At 42.5% G+C, this 20988-nt stretch overlaps 1 protein-coding gene across 3 annotated transcripts; it reads left to right on the top strand.

Moving 5' to 3' along the window:
• The first annotated feature begins 1153 nt into the window (after window positions 1-1153).
• On the top strand, window positions 1154-17728 carry gcna (germ cell nuclear acidic peptidase). Of its 3 annotated transcripts, none has more exons than XM_036969947.1 (13): window positions 1154-1233; window positions 2341-2443; window positions 2687-2897; window positions 3228-3294; window positions 3703-3752; window positions 7962-8025; window positions 8109-8188; window positions 8532-8990; window positions 12861-13053; window positions 13612-13753; window positions 14486-14621; window positions 14839-15043; window positions 16440-17728. In XM_036969947.1, exons 1-13 carry the CDS (start codon window positions 1169-1171, stop codon window positions 16669-16671), a joined length of 2007 nt encoding a protein of 668 aa, XP_036825842.1. In that variant the 5' UTR covers window positions 1154-1168; the 3' UTR covers window positions 16672-17728. The 3 variants fall into 3 exon arrangements, with proteins under 3 accessions (XP_036825842.1, XP_036825841.1, XP_036825840.1); XM_036969946.1 differs by lacking the exon at window positions 1154-1233 and adding an exon at window positions 1550-1706 and having other exon boundaries at window positions 8115-8188; XM_036969945.1 differs by lacking the exon at window positions 1154-1233 and adding an exon at window positions 1550-1706.
• The last annotated feature ends 3260 nt before the right edge of the window (window positions 17729-20988 follow it).

Here is a 20988-nt window from a genome sequence, read left to right as displayed (position 1 = left end):
AATTGTCTTTTTGGGAGAAAGTATGACTTAAAGTTAACATTGACATCAGCTTTAGGGAGCGGTAATACAGTAAACAATAATGGTTGTAACTGAGATTGGTTGTGCGAGTGATTTTAGCACATATAGATAGATCATACAGTAGCCATCGATGGTTGCAATAGGCACTATATTTCTATCTGCAGGATAGAATATGTTGTTGACTTAGGTCTCTCTTTATGCAGTGTGGTGTTGTCTCTCTTGTTGTGATGTGTGTTTTGTCCTATATTTATATTGTATTTATTTATTTATTTAATCCCAGGCCCCCGTCCCCGCAGGAGGCCTTATGGTAGGCCGTCATTGTAAATGAGAATTTGTTCTTAACTGACTTGCCTAGTTAAATAAAGGTTAAATAAAAAATAAACTACATTGTAGTGTGTTATCACTCTTGTGAACAGTCGTTGTGTCTGACAATTTCCATGATCATTGAAAAATCTGCCACAATAGCTGCAACAATGGTCTTTCTCCCCTCTGTGAATCTTCACGTCTGCTCAAGGTCCTACTCAGAGTGAAGCATTTTCCACATTATTTGCACCAATATGATTTTTCCCTTGTGTGAACTCTCATATGCCTGCTTAAGGCTACACTCTCAGTATATCCTTTTCCACATGATTAGCATTGATATGGTTTTACACCTCTGTGAACCATCATATGATTGGACAGGGTTTTACTAAGGCTGAAGCACTTGCCACATTCTTGAAACCAATATGATTTCTCTCCTGTGTAATTAAAGCGCCCCTGGCCCAGCTGAGTAAATGGCAATGAATTAAAGGATTATTCCACCAACTCCATGGGCCTTTTCTACACTTTCCCTGTTTTCACTCTGAGCTGCAGAACAATCTGGATTTACTGCAGAGAGGTTGAGAGTCACTGGTTGGTTCTGATATTCTGTAATCCTCTCCATCAGAGACTGTTTTCTTCAGTTATGTTGGTGGGTTAGAGAGTCCCTCTCTCCGTCCTCCACTGTTTGGGTTTGGTGAAGATGTGAGGGCTGAGGTGGGTTCTCCTGATCACAGTCATTTTCCACATATGCAGGAGAGAATTTGAACTCTATGATATTAGCCTCGCCCAGTACTTGAAGCTGCTCTTCCTCCTGACTGGTCCTGAGTTCCTCTTCCTCCTGTTAATTTTAATGTGTGTGAGCTCTGGGTCCTCCTGCCTCAGACTGGGGCTCCGCTCATCAGTGCTGCTGCTCAGGTAAAACCTCTTCAGATATGGGGAGAGTGAGCATTTGGGGATCTGATAAAGTCGCTGATAATTCAATAAATATTTGATCTAAAACTAAATCCCAAAGAGTTCTATTCTAGGTCCTATCTAAAACATGAAATTACAAAATTTGAAAAAGCTAACCAGTTTATTGGTTTTAGTACACAGAGAATATTGCTATGGGATTCAACATTACAATTGCAGCGTTGCCTTTCTACTTGTATATTTACAATCGTGTACCTTTGGCTTCTTTTGTCTTGCCAAGATGAATGATTTATGTTAATACAATTGCAAGTCGTCAATTCAAACCTGTTCTGTGTAACTTTATCTACGTCATTACCGCTAGTTTTCCGCTCGGCCTATGAGAACTTCCGGTGCACCGTTTTGAATCTTCGTTTGGTCTCTTTCGGTTGCTATCCGAGACTTGGGCCCAAAAGCAAATGTATTGACCATCATCTTCAAAGGTAACGTTATGTCCCGATTTGCGAACATCTGATATTGAATAAACAAATAGTAATGCATATTGAGTTAAACTTGAGAAACGGTAACGTTTAGAATTTATTTACAGTCGTGGTTATAAGGGTTTTAGTGGCAGGCATTAGCTAGCGTCCAATCCGGTATCATTGGGTCGTTCATATCCCCTCATTGAAGTTTACATTTAAACTGGTTTGGTAAGAGTTAGTCTAACGTTGCAATACCTCAAATCACGTCTATGGAAGCCTGGATCTCGACGATGCTAGGTAAGAGTTATGGGTAGGGTTTAGGTTAGTTGGGGTTAGGGTTTAGGTTAGTTGGGGTTTAGGTTAGGGACGTCCCAAGGATATATCGGATAGCACACACCATTAGCTAGCTAGGCTACTGCTTACACCCCGTGTATAATCAAATACCTAGCTAAAATACATTTGCCTGCTACAAGAATGTGTCTTGCTACTAGCTATTGTTAGCTAATCAACATACTGCATCATCAAAATGTGTCTTCTTTGTTTTCATTGCCCAAAGAGGGCTGGCCAGGGCATTGCTAACTATCCGTGGGTTTGCAGCCCGGACATGTTGTTACCGTGTTGTCTCCAGATAATAGTCATATTGTCCCCCTTACAGAGAGAGAGAGACCATGGATGATGATAATCACAGATTATTTCAAAGAGTTGCAGAGAAACTGGGCTGGTCAGAGAAGGGAGGATTGGAAACAGCAGAACAACAGGTATGTTGTGGTTACTAAGGCACACGAATTACAACCACCAGTGATTATCTTAATCAATTGCACACGATTTCCTATGACCAGGTCAAAAATAGTGCACTATATAGGGAATACAGTGAATAGTGCACTATATAGGGAATACAGTGAATAGTTTGTTTTGACCAGAGTCCTATAGTCCCCGGTCGAAAGTAGTGCACTATATGGAGTAGAGTGCCATTTCAAACACATCCTGTGTCTTCTCTGCAGCTGATTAAGAGCGTCGGTAAGACTCGGCGTCTGGCCACAGGCTGTCATGGCTCCAGGGGTGCTCAAAACCTTCCTCCCCCAGTCCAGATACATCTGCTCGACACGGAGGAAGAGGATGACAGAGGCTCAGGGAAAGAGAACCAGGTCTCCAAGTGCAACGGTTACAGGACCAAGGTGTTCATGGAGTCCAGTGACGATGATTTTGACCAGTGTAAGTGAGAGTCGGTGGGTTGGGTTACTAGACTATTAGGATATAAAGGGCTGTTTCCAAGAGGGCTGTTAAACATGTTCTCTGCTTCTGTGCTGAAGGGTGTCACCTTGTGAGTTATATTAAACCTGAATTGGTTTTTCTTTAACTTTACCTACGACTGCTGTCTTTTTGTTCACCTGGAAGATTCCTTTACACCTGGTCCAGAGCTGTATGAGCATTGGCCAACTCCTGATTATGGTTGTCATGGTGCCAACCATGTATGCCTATGACAGCTATCCATTGAAATACTGTAGTTGAATGAATGAATCTCCGTGTTCTTCTTGTCTGTAGTTCTTGTGGAGCAGGCTACACCCAAAACTGCTTCTCGGAAACATTGCAGTTCTGCTAAGAAAGTCAGGTAAAGTAGTGATTTGTTCAGCTACGGTTGGCACAATTACCGTATACTTGTGTAACTGACGGTTATGTATGAAGACCGTCATGAAAATAAAATACCCGTAAAAACCAAAAAAGATGGGACAGCATTAGTGCCCTGTGGAGTCCGTTTCAAACATGGTGGATAAATGAAGATAATTCACTTTACCATAAAAAAAAAGTGGTCAGTTCTGGTCTGCTTAATGGGGTGATTCTCCCATAGACACCAATACAATAGCAACTGACTGTAAAATGAGGGAGTGGGGTGTCTTGTTTCCTGTTTGGTATTGTGTTGCAATAATTTCCAATAGTGCCCTTAATCCCCTTTTCTCTATCTAGTCATTCAATTGGACTAAATGTGTTATTGTTTCTTCTCTGATTCTCTCCCCTCTAGTGAACCAGTCCTTGTATTAAGCTCAGACAGTGATGACTACTTTGAAAACTGTAAGTATCATACTGGTGCCTTGACATAAGTATTGGGGAAGTCATGTTTTGATCATTGTCATCATATTGTGAAACCCAATGATACTTCAGAATTCTTCATTGAAACAATGTTGCATGTAAATGGGTCTTTGCCATGTCTAATTTGGTGTATGTCATTTCTAAGTCAAAGAACAGAAGTCTTTCTGACTGTCCGGGGCCCGGTTTCCTAAATGCATCTAAGTTCATTGTTAGAACCTTCGTAGGAGCATCGTTAAATCTCACAGCTGTTTCCCAAAACAGTCCTTACTAAAGTTGTACTTGAAAACACTTACAGTGGGGAGAAGTTTTTGATACGCTGCCAATTTAGCAGGTTTTCCTACTTACAAAGCATGTAGAGGTCTGTAATTTTTTTATCATAGGTACACTTCAACTGTGAGAGACGGAATCTAAAACCAAAATCCAGAAAATCACATTGTATGATTTTTAAGTTTGCATTTTATTGCATGACAAACAGTCGTATGAAAACGTTTGGGCACCCCTGACAATTTCCATGATTTCCATTTATAAATAACTGGGTGTTTGGATCAGAAATTTAATTTTGATCTATCAAATAACTGATGGACACAGTAATATTTCAGTAGTCAATTGAGGTTTATTGGATTAACAGAATATGTGCAATATGCATCAAAACAAAATTAGACAGGTGCATAAATTTGGGCACCCCAATAGAAAAATCACATCAGTATTTAGTAGAGCCTCCTTTTGCTAAAATAATAGCCTCCAGGCGCTTCCCATAAGCCTCCAATGAGTGTCTGGATTCTGGATGAAGGTATTTTGGACCATTCCTCCTTACAAAACATCTCCAGTTCAGTTAGGTTTGAGGGTTGCCGAGCATGGCAAGCCCGCTTCATATCATCCCACAGATTCTCAATGATATTCAGGTCTGGGGACTGGGATGGCCATTCCAGAACATTGTAGTTGTTCCTCTGCATAAATGCCCGTGTAGATTTTGAGCAGTGTTTTGGGTTGTTGTCTTGTTGAAATATCCAGCCCCGGCGTAACTTTGACTTTGTGACTGATTCTTCAACATTATTCCCAAGAATCTGCTGATATTGAGTGGAATCCATGCGACCCTCAACTTTAACAAGATTCCCAGTACCGGCACTGGCCACACAGCCCCACAGCATGGTGGAACCCCCACCAAATTTGACTGTGGGTAGCAAGTGTTTTTCTTGGAACGCTGTGTTCTTTTGCCGCCATGCATAACGTCCCTTGTTATGACCAAATAACTCAATCTTTGTTTCATCAGTCCACAGCACCTTATTCCAAAATGAAGCTGGCTTGTCCAAATGTGCGTTTGCATACCTCACGCGACTCTGTTTGTGGCGTGTGTGCAGAAAAGGCTTCTTCCGCATCACTCTCCCATACAGCTTCTCCTTGTGCAAAGAGCGCTGTATTGTTGAACGATGCACAGTGACACCATCTGCAGCAAGATGGTATTGTAGGTCTTTGGAGGTGGTCTGTGGGCTGTTTTTAACCGTTCTCACCATCCTTCGCCTTTGCCTCTCCGATATTTTACTTGGCCTGCCACTTCTGGCCTAAACAAGAACTGTGCCTGTGGTCTTCCATTTCCTCACTATGTTCCTCACAGTGGACACTGACAGCTGAAATCTCTGCGATAGCTTTTTGTAGCCTTCCTCTAAACCATAATGTTGAACAATCTTTGTTTTCAGGTCCTTTGAGAGTTGTTTTGAGGCCCCCATGTTGCCACTCTCCAGAGGAGAGTCAAAGAGAACAACAACTTGCAATTGGCCACCTTAAATACCTTTTCTCATGATTTGTCGTATAAATTTCCTCTTGCCAAATCATGAGAGAGCAAACCACACACAAGTCAGAGTTATCATAAAGTCCATCTTTAATTATATGAGCTTCACCATAGCCCTGTGACTCTTAGATCAATTCAGTGTCTATAAATGAATTCTCTGAGAGTGCTTACATAATGGTAACTGAGATCCTTTATAGCAGAGACACACATAGCCAGACATCATTGGCTATAAATTATCGTTCAGTTTGGTCTCCTAAACTAAGTTCTTATCTCGTTCTTGGTACCACTTAGAACCAAAAAATTTACCTCATCCAATGGCATATATCAAATACACCCCCTCCTGGACAAGCTTACAGAGAGATGTGACTGGCACACAGACATTGGGGAGCCACCTAACTGGTTCCCCATTAATCACACCATCCCTTCACATGGTTTAGGAATAGTTAGACACATTCACAGATAAGACTAACCTGACGTCTCCCCTCTCTGGGCCCAAGTAACTTATCCCACATAAGCATGCTTATGAATATAAATAAAATATCTTATTTATAAATGTTACCTAAAGAATTCTGATTCTGCCACGACAGATTGGATGCACTTGTCTATGAAGTTCGAGGCTTAATGAGCTCACCAAACCAATTGTGTGTTCCAATTAATGAGTGCTAAGTAGTTACAGGTATTCAAATCAACAGAATGACAAGGGTGCGCACATTTTAGCCTATTTTTCACATGTGATTTCATTTCATACAACTTAATATTGCTACACTAAAAATCTTTGTCTGGACAATACCCCAGTACTCAGCTTTTATTAGAAAATGAATGGCATGCCACTGTGATCATTTTCTGTGACAGCAGAGTAAATTATTATGCAACCTCAGAGGGGTGCCCAAACGTTTTCATACGACTAAGTATTTGATACATCAGAAAAGCAGAACTTAATATTTGGTACAGAAACCTTTGTTTGCAATTACAGAGATCATACGTTTCCTGTAGTTCTTGACCAGGTTTGCACACACTGCAGCAGGGATTTTGGCCCACTCCTCCATACAGACCTTCTCCAGATCCTTCAGGTTTCGGGGCTGTCGCTGTGCAATACGGACTTTCAGCTCCCTCCAAAGATTATAGACTATAGGCCTATATTATAAATAGCCTACCTACAGTATAGACCTATATATTATAAATAGCCTACCTACAGTATAGACCTATATATTGTAAATAGCCTACCTACAGTATAGACCTATATATTATAAATAGCCTACCTACATTATAGATTATAGGCCTATATATTATAAATAGCCTAACTACAGTATAGACTATAGGCCTATATTATAAATAGCCTACCTTCAGTATAGACTGTAGGTCTATATTATAAATAGCCTACCTACAGTATAGACTGTAGGCCTATATTATAAATAGCCTACCTACAGTATAGACTATAGGCCTATATATTATAAATAGCCTACCTACAGTATAGACTATAGGCCTATATATTATAAATAGCCTACCTACAGTATAGACTGTAGGCCTATATATTATAAATAGCCTACCTACATTATAGACTGTAGGCCTATATATTATAAATAGCCTACCTACAGTATAGACTGTAGGCCTATATATTATAAATAGCCTACCTACAGTATAGACTGTAGGCCTATATATTATAAATAGCCTACCTACAGTATAGACTGTAGGCCTATATTATAAATAGCCTACCTACAGTATAGACTATAGGCCTATATATTATAAATAGCCTACCTACAGTATAGACTGTAGGCCTATATATTATAAATGTTTCATAATGTGAAGCGTAACTTTCAAAATCTTCATTTAATGCATTATTATAGGCTAAGCGGTAGAATAACCCACCCCAATATTTTCAGCCATAGATGGTGATATCTCTTTAGGAGCTGATCTGTCGTCAGTATTATGAAATAATTCTAATGTTAAGGTAAGATTTGAATGGAGAAAGCTGATTCGAGAGCAGCGTTGCCTTTCTTTCAATCCTATCAGTATGGACACATTCTCCAACAACGTACTTAGTGAATGTTCTCTCTGCGTGGGGTTTTGGGAAATGTATTTTACGTCTGGGGCCGTTGTAGGAAAGCGGCATCATTAAAACACTGGTAAGTTCCATCACTATTGGGGAAACCGGGCCCCTTCCACGTCTCCAAACTCGTGTCATTGTCCCCACGAAGAAATCGGGGAGGGGACTGTAGATCGATCTCCACCCGCCTGTTCATCCATTCGCACGTTAGTCGCATGATTTTGACTCATCTCTGGTGAATGATGAGGTAATTAACGGAAATGTGTTAGTCACAGCAGAGAGGAGAAGACCAAGCGAGCGCTATAACTGGCGCTGATGACATGTTTACTGTTCCCTTGTGTCTCGTCTGGTGCCCCTGAAGTCCTGAGCCGTGTGAAAACTCCCAAGCCGAAGCCCAAGGAAGCGGAGCGTACCAGTGGAGACAGGTAGTGTGGTCCCAACCTCTTACCGTGAATATGGTCCCTGTCCTGTGTTAAATACTCAGGTTTATCTCCTGTTTTTTCCTCAGCCTCAGAAACTTCATTGTCGACAGCTTTTCCTCCGATGATGACTTTGTCGTTGAGAGGAAGAAAAAACCTACCTCTATAGGTAACATCGACTGCTTCCCTAGTGGCAATCTATTCCCTATGTAGTGCACTGCTTTTGACCAGGGCGAGTAGGGCTCTATTCAAAAGTGGTGGACTATTTAGGGTATAGGTTGCCTTTTGACACGCTGTCGTTGACTGTCCTCATACATGCTTGTAATAATCTGAAATCTGTTTCTAATAAGTTATTTCTGCTTGATTTCAGTTCAGCACTGTGATTACTTCTATTTGCATAGCCAGACTTGAAGTAATACCCAGGACGCCTTGGTTAATATGATATATTGTCACGGCTAGGGGGAGTTGTTCGGCCGACAGCGTTACATGGAGACTCATCCTGTCTTCTACAGGTGCCTTTAAGACCCCTAAGCCGTCATCCTTCCAGACCCCGGTCAGAAGACCCTTGTCCCAGTGTGACACTCCAGTTTTCCTCAGCGACAGTGAAGAAGACGATGGTATTGTGATGAAGAGCACGTGGAGGACATGCCACCCTGTGCACCAGCCGCCGCCACAGACGCACAAAGTCAACGTCCTACAAAGTAACCAGAAGGACAACATCTTCTTTCCCTCTCCCTGCCCTCCTCCTCTGCCGTCCCTCTCTCCCAGCTCTCCTCCTCTCCACTCCTCCTTCACCCCCTCCCTGACCCCCCTTCCACAGTGGACCCACTCAGCCCCGTCGAAGCTGGAGGACTCAGCCAGCTCAGAGGAGGAGTTCCTCAGCTTACTGGACAGAATTAAGAAGAACCACAAGACCGGCAACACCCCAACACCTAAACCCAACACGGGTAACACCCCAACTCCCAACACAGGTAACACCCCAACACCTGGAAAAAACACAGGTAACACCCCAACACCTAGACATAACACAGGTAACACCCCAACTCCCAACGCGGGTAACACCCCAACTCCCAACGCGGGTAACACCCCAACTCCCAACGCGGGTAACACCCCAACTCCCAACGCGGGTAACACCCCAACTCCCAACGCGGGTAACACCCCAACTCCCAACGCGGGTAACACCCCAACTCCCAACGCGGGTAACACCCCAACTCCCAACGCGGGTAACACCCCAACTCCCAACGCGGGTAACACCCCAACTCCCAACGCGGGTAACACTCCAACTCCTGAACACCTAGACATAACACGGGTAAGGCCCCAACACCCAAACACAATAGGGGTACCGCCCCAACACAATACGGGTTCCGCCCCAACACCATACGGGTTCCGCCCCAACACCATACGGGTTCCGCCCCAACACCATACGGGTTCCGCCCCAACACCATACGGGTTCCGCCCCAACACCATACGGGTTCCGCCCCAACACAATAGGGGTACCGCCCCAACACCATACGGGTTCCGCCCCAACACCATACGGGTACCGCCCCAACACCATACGGGTTCCGCCCCAACACCATACGGGTTCCGCCCCAACACAATACGGGTTCCGCCCCAACACAATACGGGTTCCGCCCCAACACCATACGGGTTCCGCCCCAACACCATACGGGTACCGCCCCAACACCATACGGGTACCGCCCCAACACCATACGGGTACCGCCCCAACACCATACGGGTACCGCCCCAACACCATACGGGTACCGCCCCAACACCATACGGGTACCGCCCCAACACCATACGGGTACCGCCCCAACACCATACGGGTACCGCCCCAACACAGGTCACAGTAATAAATCAAATCATATGTTTGTCACATGCACTGAATACAACCTTACAGTGAAATGCTTACTTACAAACCCTTAACCAACAATGCAGTTAATAAAAAGTTTGAAAGTATTTACAAAAATAAGCTGAAGTAAAACATTCAGAATAATTAAAGGAGCTACAATAAAATAAGTAGTGATGCTATATACAGGGTGTTACGGTACAGAGTCAATGTGGAGGCTATATACAGGGTGTTATGGTACAGAGTCAATGTGGAGGCTATATACAGGGTGTTACGGTACAGAGTCAATGTGGAGGCTATATACAGGGTGTTACGGTACAGAGTCAATGTGGAGGCTATATACAGGGTATTACGGTACAGAGTCAATGTGGAGGCTATATACAGGGTGTTACGGTACAGAGTCAATGTGGAGGCTATATACAGGGTGTTACGGTACAGAGTCAATGTGGAGGCTATATACAGGGTGTTCTGGTACAGAGTCAATGTGGAGGCTATATACAGGGTGTTACGGTACAGAGTCAATGTGGAGGCTATATACAGGGTGTTACGGTACAGAGTCAGTGTGGAGGCTATATACAGGGTGTTACGGTACAGAGTCAATGTGGAGGCTATATACAGGGTGTTACGGTACAGAGTCAATGTGAGGAGGCTATATACAGGGTGTTACGGTACAGAGTCAATGTGAGGAGGCTATATACAGGGTGTTACGGTACAGAGTCAATGTGGAGGCTATATACAGGGTGTTCTGGTACAGAGTCAATGTGGAGGCTATATACAGGGTGTTATGGTACAGAGTCAATGTGGATACTATATACAGGGTGTTACGGTACAGAGTCAATGTGGAGGCTATATACAGGGAGTACTGGTACAGAGTCAATGTGGAGGCTATATACAGGGTGTTACGGTACATAGTCAATGTGGAGGCTATATACAGGGTGTTCTGGTACAGAGTCAATGTGGAGGCTATATACAGGGTGTTACGGTACAGAGTCAATGTGGAGGCTATATACAGGGTGTTACGGTACAGAGTCAATGTGGAGGCTATATACAGGGTGTTACGGTACAGAGTCAATGTGGAGGCTATATACAGGGTGTTACGGTACAGAGTCAATGTGGAGGCTATATACAGGGTGTTACGGTACAGAGTCAATGTGGAGGCTATATACAGGGTGTTATGGTACAGAGTCAATGTGGAGGCTATATACAGGGTGTTACGGTACAGAGTCAATGTGGAGGCTATATACCGGAGGTACCAGTACAGAGTCAATGTGGAGGCTATATACAGGGTGTTCTGGTACAGAGTCAATGTGGAGGCTATATACAGGGTGTTACGGTACAGAGTCAATGTGGAGGCTATATACAGGGTGTTATGGTACAGAGTCAATGTGGAGGCTATATACAGGGTGTTACGGTACAGAGTCAATGTGGAGGCTATATACAGGGTGTTACGGTACAGAGTCAATGTGGAGGCTATATACAGGGTGTTACGGTATAGAGTCAATGTGGAGGCTATATACAGGGAATACTGGTACAGAGTCAATGTGGAGGCTATATACAGGTGGTACTGGTACAGAGTCAATGTGGAGGCTATATACAGGGTGTTACGGTACAGAGTCAATGTGGAGGCTATATACAGGGTGTTATGGTACAGAGTCAATGTGGAGGCTATATACAGGGTGTTACGGTACAGAGTCAATGTGGAGGCTATATACAGGGTGTGTTACGGTACAGAGTCAATGTGGAGACTATATACAGGGTGTTACGGTACAGAGTCAATGTGGAGACTATATACAGGGGGTACCGGTACAGAGTCAATGTGGAGGCTATATACAGGGTGTTCTGGTACAGAGTGAATGTGGAGGCTATATACAGGGTGTTACGGTACAGAGTCAATGTGGAGGCTATATACAGGGTGTTACGGTACAGAGTCAATGTGGAGGCTATATACAGGGTGTTACGGTACAGAGTCAATGTGGAGACTATATACAGGGTGTTACGGTACAGAGTCAATGTGGAGGCTATATACAGGTGGTTCTGGTACAGAGTCAATGTGGAGGCTATATACAGGTGGTACTGGTACAGAGTCAATGTGGAGGCTATATACAGGTGGTACTGGTACAGAGTCAATGTGGAGGCTATATACAGGTGGTACTGGTACAGAGTCAATGTGGAGGCTATATACAGGGTGTTACGGTACAGAGTCAATGTGGAGGCTATATACAGGGTGTTATGGTACAGAGTCAATGTGGAGGCTATATACAGGGTGTTACGGTACATAGTCAATGTGGAGACTATATACAGGGAGTACTGGTACAGAGTCAATGTGGAGGCTATATACAGGGGGTTACTGTTACAATGTGCGGGGGTACAGGTTAGTCGAGGTAGTATGTAGGTAGAGGTAAAGTGACTATGCATAGACGTTAACAACGGTGTAGCACCAACGTAAAAGGGGGGGCAATGCAAATAGTCAGGGTAGCCATTTGATTAGGTGTTCAGGAGTCTTTTGGCTTGGGGGTAGAAGCTGTTAAGGAGCCTTTTGGACCTAGACTTGGTGCTCCGGTACCGCTTGCCGTGCGATCGCAGAGAGAGAACAGTCTTTGACTAAGGTGGATGGAGTCTTCTGCAATTTTCTGGGGCCTTCCTCTGACACCGTCTGGTATAGTGGTCCTGGATGGCAGGAAGCTTGGTCCCAGTGATGTACTGCCCTCTGTAGTGCCTTGCGGCCGGAGCTCGAGCAGTTGCCATAATGAGTGTAATTCAGGGTGATCTTTCTGTAAAATGGGGAGGCACATGCCTAAAAAGGTGTTAGATCAGAGAGGGTAACGTAACAGAGTAAATCTGCACGCTGGTATACTGCTCACAACATGTTTAAATACAACTCGCATATTTCTGTTCAGACCGTGTCCACCAACAAGGCTTCTGCCAGCTGTGGTCTTTAATTGGTACATTTCCTTTTTCGTTTCTATATCGTGTCATCTCATTGGCTACTTCCTAGTGTGTGTCAATCCAGGGCCCAATCAGAAGCCCCCCCTGTCAGCTCCACGGCAAAAAGCCTCGAAAGAGGTGTGCCCTCGGCCGTTGGTGAGAACGCCCTTGGATCTGAAGACCCCGGTGCGGCCGCTCGTCTCCAAACCCGCTGTGTCCCAGCCGGAATCCAGACTCAAGACCAGCGGCCTTTCTTCCTCCAGGTAATACTGACCAGGGCCTGGGAGTGTAGCTCAATACTCTACTGACCAGGGCCTGGGAGTGTAGCTCAATACTCTACTGACCAGGGCGTAGGGCAGGGTGTAGCTCAATACTCTACTGACCAGGGCCTGGGGCATGGTGTAGCTCAATACTCTACTGACCAGGGCCTAGGGCAGGGTGTAGCTCAATACTCTACTGACCAGGGCCTAGGGCAGGGTGTAGCTCAATACTGTCTCCTCTCCTTCACCTGTTCTACACTGATCTAAATACATAGGTTCAGTGAAGTGTTTGTGTGAGGCTAAATCTGGCTGTTTTTTTCTCCTCAGTGTGTTGGACTCCTCAGTGTATCAGCAGGGTGTATGACTCCTGGGTGTTTCTCTCCTCAGTGTATCAGCAGGGTGTATGACTCCTGGGTGTTTCTCTCCTCAGTGTATCAGCAGGGTGTATGACTCTTGGGTGTTTCTCTCCTCAGTGTATCAGTAGGGTGTATGACTCCTGGGTGTTTCTCTCCTCAGTGTATCAGCAGGGTGTATGACTCCAGCCTGTGTTTCTCTCCTCAGTGTATCAGCAGGGTGTATGACTCCTGGGTGTTTCCTCCAGTCTCTGTCTGGACCAGGCTCCAGCCGCAACTTCAAACAGACCAAGGAGGAGCTCACCAGCAAACTGTATCGCCTGTACAACACCAGCGTGTTCGACAGCAAGGTAAACACACACTTTAACTATACATAGTGTTAGTTTTTACCCTGTTATTAAGAACCTGACTGACAACTATGAAAAGCTCAAACCAAGTTTACTCATCCAGTGGGTCAGACAGGTGAACAGACAAAGACATGTTCCCACCAGCACCAGTATAGATACTCTGATTTAGGTCAACTCCTCCTTCCCCCTAAACATCACATCTTTATTGCTAGGCAGGAAGTTAAGTGATGTGGGCAGTAAACTGTTCCTTCTACCTTAATGTGACCTGACCTCCCATTCCTCACTAATCCACAGCTCTCCACCCATTCCATTGCCTTTCCCTTTACTCAGTAACATTCCCAGCTTCATCGACTCCACCATATACATTCTTCCTACCATTAAGTTCTGGTGTAACGACCAGACAGTGGCCCTTCTCCTTTCCAAAGGATCCCTGATGTCCAACAATAACATGCTCTGACAGAAAGTAAACGTTCTACGTTCCCCTCTCTCCCTCAGTGACATGAATAAGGATATTTCATATTTTCACGTTTAGAAGTCAGAACCCATCAACAGGCTATATATACAGTGTTAAACACACAGGTTATAAGCATACATATACTGCCAGATCACTTGGAGAGTGATAAAGATGGAATCTTATAAAGTGTTTTGTGTTGACTTGCATCTTACCATCATGTGACCTGGGATTATCTTGCATGTTTTACCTCTTCTTTCCTTTGTAACGTCTTTGTTCCCCAGCTGCCCAGTAACATGTCAGTGAGCTGGAATAACAAGATGAGAAAGACTGCTGGCTACTGCATCACAGGACAGGAGAGAGGAGGAGGGAACCGATACGCCCGTATCCAACTCTCTGAGAAAGTCTGTGACTCTGCAGGTAAGGCTTCACTGGTTGAAGAACTAATGACATTAAATGTATGTTATAACATTTTAAATTAGGTTCTAATGTAAGTCATTTAAAGTTCAACTTTAATGTGAATAGCCTGTGTCTGTATGATTTCAAATATCTCTTATCTCCCACCTTCCCTCATTCTCCCTCTCTCCTTCCTCTCCTCTCTCTTCCAATCCCCATCCTCCCCCTTCTCTCCTCCCAGACCGTCTGCGTGACACGTTAGTCCATGAGATGTGCCACGCTGCCACCTGGTTGATCAACAGTGTGAGGGATGGACACGGCCCCTTCTGGAAGCTGTACGCCCGCAAGGCCACGCTGGCACACCCCGAGCTGCCCGTGGTCACCCGCTGCCACAGCTACGACATTAACTACAAGTACCAGTACCAGTGCAGCCGCTGCAAAAACACGTAGGTCAACACTAACTTCCTGTCTGTCCCCGGCCTACACTTAACCCAATGCTAGTTTTAGTGCTGCACATGAAATGGAGTTTGGGGATATTAAAATGGATTTATTTAATCCAAGGAAACGGAGTCATTCCTTCAAATGAAGCAGTTGTCCTGTGTGGCTCAGCAGGGGTCACGTACACCAACAATATATACTCACTGTGTTAATCACTGCGGATAAGTGTCCACTAAATTGCATTATATTATTGCTCTATTAGTTGCCTGAGACTAAACTACCGTATGTATTGTCACAGTTTATAGTTATACTGTCAGACCAGGTAGTTTAAGCCCTCAATCTACCATGGATTCCCATCAATTCATGGCTAAACTCTAAAACAAGTTGATGGCTAAACTCTTAAACCAGTTGATGGCTAAACTCTAAAACAAGTTGATGGCTAAACTCTAAAACAAGTTGATGGCTAAACTCTTAAACCAGTTGATGGCTAAACTCTAAAACCAGTTGATGGCTAAACTCTAAAACCAGTTGATGGCTAAACTCTAAAACAAGTTGATGGCTAAACTCTAAAACAAGTTGATGGCTAAACTCTAAAACCAGTTGATGGCTAAACTCTAAAACCAGTTGATGGCTAAACTCTTAAACCAGTTGATGGCTAAACTCTAAAACCAGTTGATGGCTAAACTCTAAAACAAGTTGATGGCTAAACTCTAAAACCAGTTGATGGCTAAACTCTAAAACAAGTTGATGGCTAAACTCTAAAACCAGTTGATGGCTAAACTCTTAAACCAGTTGATGGCTAAACTCTAAAACAAGTTGATGGCTAAACTCTAAAACAAGTTGATGGCTAAACTCTTAAACCAGTTGATGGCTAAACTCTTAAACCAGTTGATGGCTAAACTCTAAAACAAGTTGATGGCTAAACTCTTAAACCAGTTGATGGCTAAACTCTAAAACCAGTTGATGGCTAAACTCTAAAACCAGTTGATGGCTAAACTCTAAAACCAGTTGATGGCTAAACTCTAAAACCAGTTGATGGCTAAACTCTTAAACCAGTTGATGGCTAAACTCTAAAACAAGTTGATGGCTAAACTCTTAAACCAGTTGATGGCTAAACTCTTAAACCAGTTGATGGCTAAACTCTTAAACCAGTTGATGGCTAAACTCTTAAACCAGTTGATGGCTAAACTCTAAAACAAGTTGATGGCTAAACTCTTAAACAAGTTGATGGCTAAACTCTTAAACCAGTTGATGGCTAAACTCTTAAACCAGTTGATGGCTAAACTCTTAAACCAGTTGATGGCTAAACTCTTAAACCAGTTGATGGCTAAACTCTAAAACCAGTTGATGGCTAAACTCTAAAACCAGTTGATGGCTAAACTGTTCTCTTCCTCCCCTCTGTAGACTCGGTCGTCACTCTAAGTCCCTGGACACCCAGAGGTTTGTGTGTGCCCTCTGTACGGGTCAGCTGGTCCTGCTCACCCCAGCCAAGCCCCGGGCGCCCACACCCTTCGCCAACTTTGTCAAGGAGAACTATGGCAGTGTTCGCCAAAACCTGGCGGGTCAGAGCCACGGTGAGGTAATGAGGAAACTCAGTGTTGACTTCGCCACCAAGACTAAACTCAGCCAGAACTGAGAAGGAGAGAGAGAGCGTGTGAAAGATGAGGTGGAATCATTCTAACCTGGATTAGACCTACATTACTCTCGTCTCCTGGACTATAAAGCACTCTTGATAAAGCACTCTTGTTCAGTAGTATCTGTAAAACCCTGTCTGAACATCTTCATACCTTGAAGATTTCCACTGCTCTGGTGGGATCCTTCTCTGTCATCCATCCTAATGTCTTAGATTAGTGGGATCCTTCTCTTTCATCCATCCTAATGTATTAGATTAGTGGGATCCTTCTCTTTCATCCATCCTAATGTCTTAGATTAGTGGGATCCTTCTCTTTCATCCATCCTAATGTATTAGATTAGTGGGATCCTTCTCTTTCATCCATCATAATGTATTAGATTAGTGGGGATCCTTCTTTCATCCATCATAATGTATTAGATTAGTGGGATCCTTCTTTCATCCATCATAATGTATTAGATTAGTGGGGATCCTTCTTTCATCCATCATAATGTATTAGATTAGTGGGATCCTTCTCTTTCATCCATCCTAATGTCGTAGATTAGTGGGATCCTTCTCTTTCATCCATCCTAATGTCGTAGATTAGTGGGATCCTTCTCTTTCATCCATCCTAATGTATTAGATTAGTGGGATCCTTCTCTTTCATCCATCCTAATGTCTTAGATTAGTGGGATCTTCAAGTTGATAGGTCTGTCTTAAATACCTCTGTGTATGTATCAGGATTTCAGAGGCAGCTATGGTGAGTCTGTCATTCCTCTGTAGCTGGCGTCTCACCGTTACAGTGAAATGAGCCACGAGACACACTGGACAGTGATTTAAAGGCATCGTGAATCAGCCATATTGTTGAGCCTGCCTGTGACATGGTTTCATACCCTTCAAATATCATTTGGTGACCAACTGCTTTGAATTACTTGAAATATGAATCAGGAAGTAGTTCCATGAAGGTTCATACGGTGAATAGAAGGCCGATCCGGCAACTTCACATACAATTTATGTTACATTTTCAACGTTTGTCTTGTTGTTTTTCATGTTTTGTTTTTGAATAAAGATTTAATGTTTTACATGTCGGTGTCAACTGTACAGTATGAACATTAGTGATGTTAGTTTACCAGTGACAACATTAGTGATGTTAGTTTACCAGTGTGAACATTAGTGATGTTAGTTTACCAGTGACTCATCAGTGATGTTAGTTTACCAGTGTGAACATTAGTGATGTTAGTTTACCAGTGTGAACATTAGTGATGTTAGTTTACCAGTATGAACATTAGTGATGTTAGTTTACCAGTGTGAACATTAGTGATGTTAGTTTACCAGTGACAACATTAGTGATGTTAGTTTACCAGTGACAACATTAGTGATGTTAGTTTACCAGTGACAACATTAGTGATGTTAGTTTACCAGTGACTTATTAGTGATGTTAGTTTACCAGTGACAACATTAGTGATGTTAGTTTACCAGTGACAACATTAGTGATGTTAGTTTACCAGTGACTCATTAGTGATGTTAGTTTACCAGTGACAACATTAGTGATGTTAGTTTACCAGTGACAACATTAGTGATGTTAGTTTACCAGTGTGAACCTTAGTGATGTTAGTTTACCAGTGACAACATTAGTGATGTTAGTTTACCAGTGACAACATTAGTGATGTTAGTTTACCAGTGACTCATTAGTGATGTTAGTTTACCAGTGACAACATTAGTGATGTTAGTTTACCAGTGACAACATTAGTGATGTTAGTTTACCAGTGACAACATTAGTGATGTTAGTTTACCAGTGACAACATTAGTGATGTTAGTTTACCAGTGTGAACATTAGTGATGTTAGTTTACCAGTGACAACATTAGTGATGTTAGTTTACCAGTATGAACATTAGTGATGTTAGTTTACCAGTGACAACATTAGTGATGTTAGTTTACCAGTGTGAACCTTAGTGATGTTAGTTTACCAGTGACAACATTAGTGATGTTAGTTTACCAGTGACAACATTAGTGATGTTAGTTTACCAGTGTGAACCTTAGTGATGTTAGTTTACCAGTGACAACATTAGTGATGTTAGTTTACCAGTATGAACATTAGTGATGTTAGTTTACCAGTGTGAACCTTAGTGATGTTAGTTTACCAGTATGAACATTAGTGATGTTAGTTTACCAGTGACAACATTAGTGATGTTAGTTTACCAGTGTGAACCTTAGTGATGTTAGTTTACCAGTATGAACATTAGTGATGTTAGTTTACCAGTGTGAACCTTAGTGATGTTAGTTTACCAGTGTGAACCTTAGTGATGTTAGTTTACCAGTATGAACATTAGTGATGTTAGTTTACCAGTGACAACATTAGTGATGTTAGTTTACCAGTGTGAACCTTAGTGATGTTAGTTTACCAGTATGAACATTAGTGATGTTAGTTTACCAGTGTGAACCTTAGTGATGTTAGTTTACCAGTATGAACATTAGTGATGTTAGTTTACCAGTGTGAACATTAGTGATGTTAGTTTACCAGTGACTCATCAGTGATGTTAGTTTACCAGTGACAACATTAGTGATGTTAGTTTACCAGTGTGAACCTTAGTGATGTTAGTTTACCAGTGTGAACATTAGTGATGTTAGTTTACCAGTGTGAACATTAGTGATGTTAGTTTACCAGTGACTCATCAGTGATGTTAGTTTACCAGTGACTCATTAGTGATGTTAGTTTACCAGTGTGAACATTAGTGATGTTAGTTTACCAGTGACTCATCAGTGATGTTAGTTTACCAGTGACAACATTAGTGATGTTAGTTTACCAGTGACAACATTAGTGATGTTAGTTTACCAGTGACTCATCGGTGATGTTAGTTTACCAGTGACAACATTAGTGATGATAGTTTACCAGTGACAACATTAGTGATGTTAGTTTACCAGTGTGAACATTAGTGATGTTAGTGTACCAGTGACAACATTAGTGATGTTAGTTTACCAGTGACAACATTAGTGATGTTAGTTTACCAGTGACTCATCGGTGATGTTAGTTTACCAGTGACAACATTAGTGATGATAGTTTACCAGTGACAACATTAGTGATGTTAGTTTACCAGTGTGAACATTAGTGATGTTAGTTTACCAGTGACAACATTAGTGATGTTAGTTTACCAGTGACAACATTAGTGATGTTAGTTTACCAGTGTGAACATTAGTGATGTTAGTTTACCAGTGTGAACATTAGTGATGTTAGTTTACCAGTGACAACATTAGTGGTGTTAGTTTACCAGTGACAACATTAGTGATGTTAGTTTACCAGTGACAACATTAGTGATGTTAGTTTACCAGTGACAACATTAGTGATGTTAGTTTACCAGTGTGAACATTAGTGATGTTAGTTTACCAGTGACAACATTAGTGATGTTAGTTTACCAGTGACTCATCGGTGATGTTAGTTTACCAGTGACAACATTAGTGATGTTAGTTTACCAGTGACAACATTAGTGATGTTAGTTTACCAGTGTGAACATTAGTGATGTTAGTTTACCAGTGACAACATTAGTGATGTTAGTTTACCAGTGACTCATCGGTGATGTTAGTTTACCAGTGACTCATTAGTGATGTTAGTTTACCAGTGACTCATCAGTGATGTTAGTTTACCAGTGACAACATTAGTGATGTTAGTTTACCAGTGTGAACATTAGTGATGTTAGTTTACCAGTGACAACATTAGTGATGTTAGTTTACCAGTGACTCATCGGTGATGTTAGTTTACCAGTGTGAACATTAGTGATGTTAGTTTACCAGTGACTCATCAGTGATGTTAGTTTACCAGTGACAACATTAGTGATGTTAGTTTACCAGTGACAACATTAGTGATGTTAGTTTACCAGTGACAACATTAGTGATGTTAGTTTACCAGTGACTCATCGGTGATGTTAGTTTACCAGTGTGAACATTAGTGATGTTAGTTTACCAGTGACTCATCAGTGATGTTAGTTTACCAGTGACAACATTAGTGATGTTAGTTTACCAGTGTGAACATTAGTGATGTTAGTTTACCAGTGACAACATTAGTGATGTTAGTTTACCAGTGACTCATCAGTGATGTTAGTTTACCAGTGACAACATTAGTGATGTTAGTTTACCAGTGACAACATTAGTGATGTTAGTTTACCAGTGTGAACCTTAGTGATGTTAGTTTACCAGTGTGAACCTTAGTGATGTTAGTTTACCAGTGTGAACATTAGTGATGTTAGTTTACCAGTATGAACATTAGTGATGTTAGTTTACCAGTGACAACATTAGTGATGTTAGTTTACCAGTGACTCATCGGTGATGTTAGTTTACCAGTGTGAACATTAG

This window comes from Oncorhynchus mykiss, chromosome 31 (assembly GCF_013265735.2).
Source record: "Oncorhynchus mykiss isolate Arlee chromosome 31, USDA_OmykA_1.1, whole genome shotgun sequence".
Taxonomy (NCBI): domain Eukaryota; kingdom Metazoa; phylum Chordata; class Actinopteri; order Salmoniformes; family Salmonidae; genus Oncorhynchus; species Oncorhynchus mykiss.
This window is presented reverse-complemented; position numbering and strand designations above follow the sequence as displayed.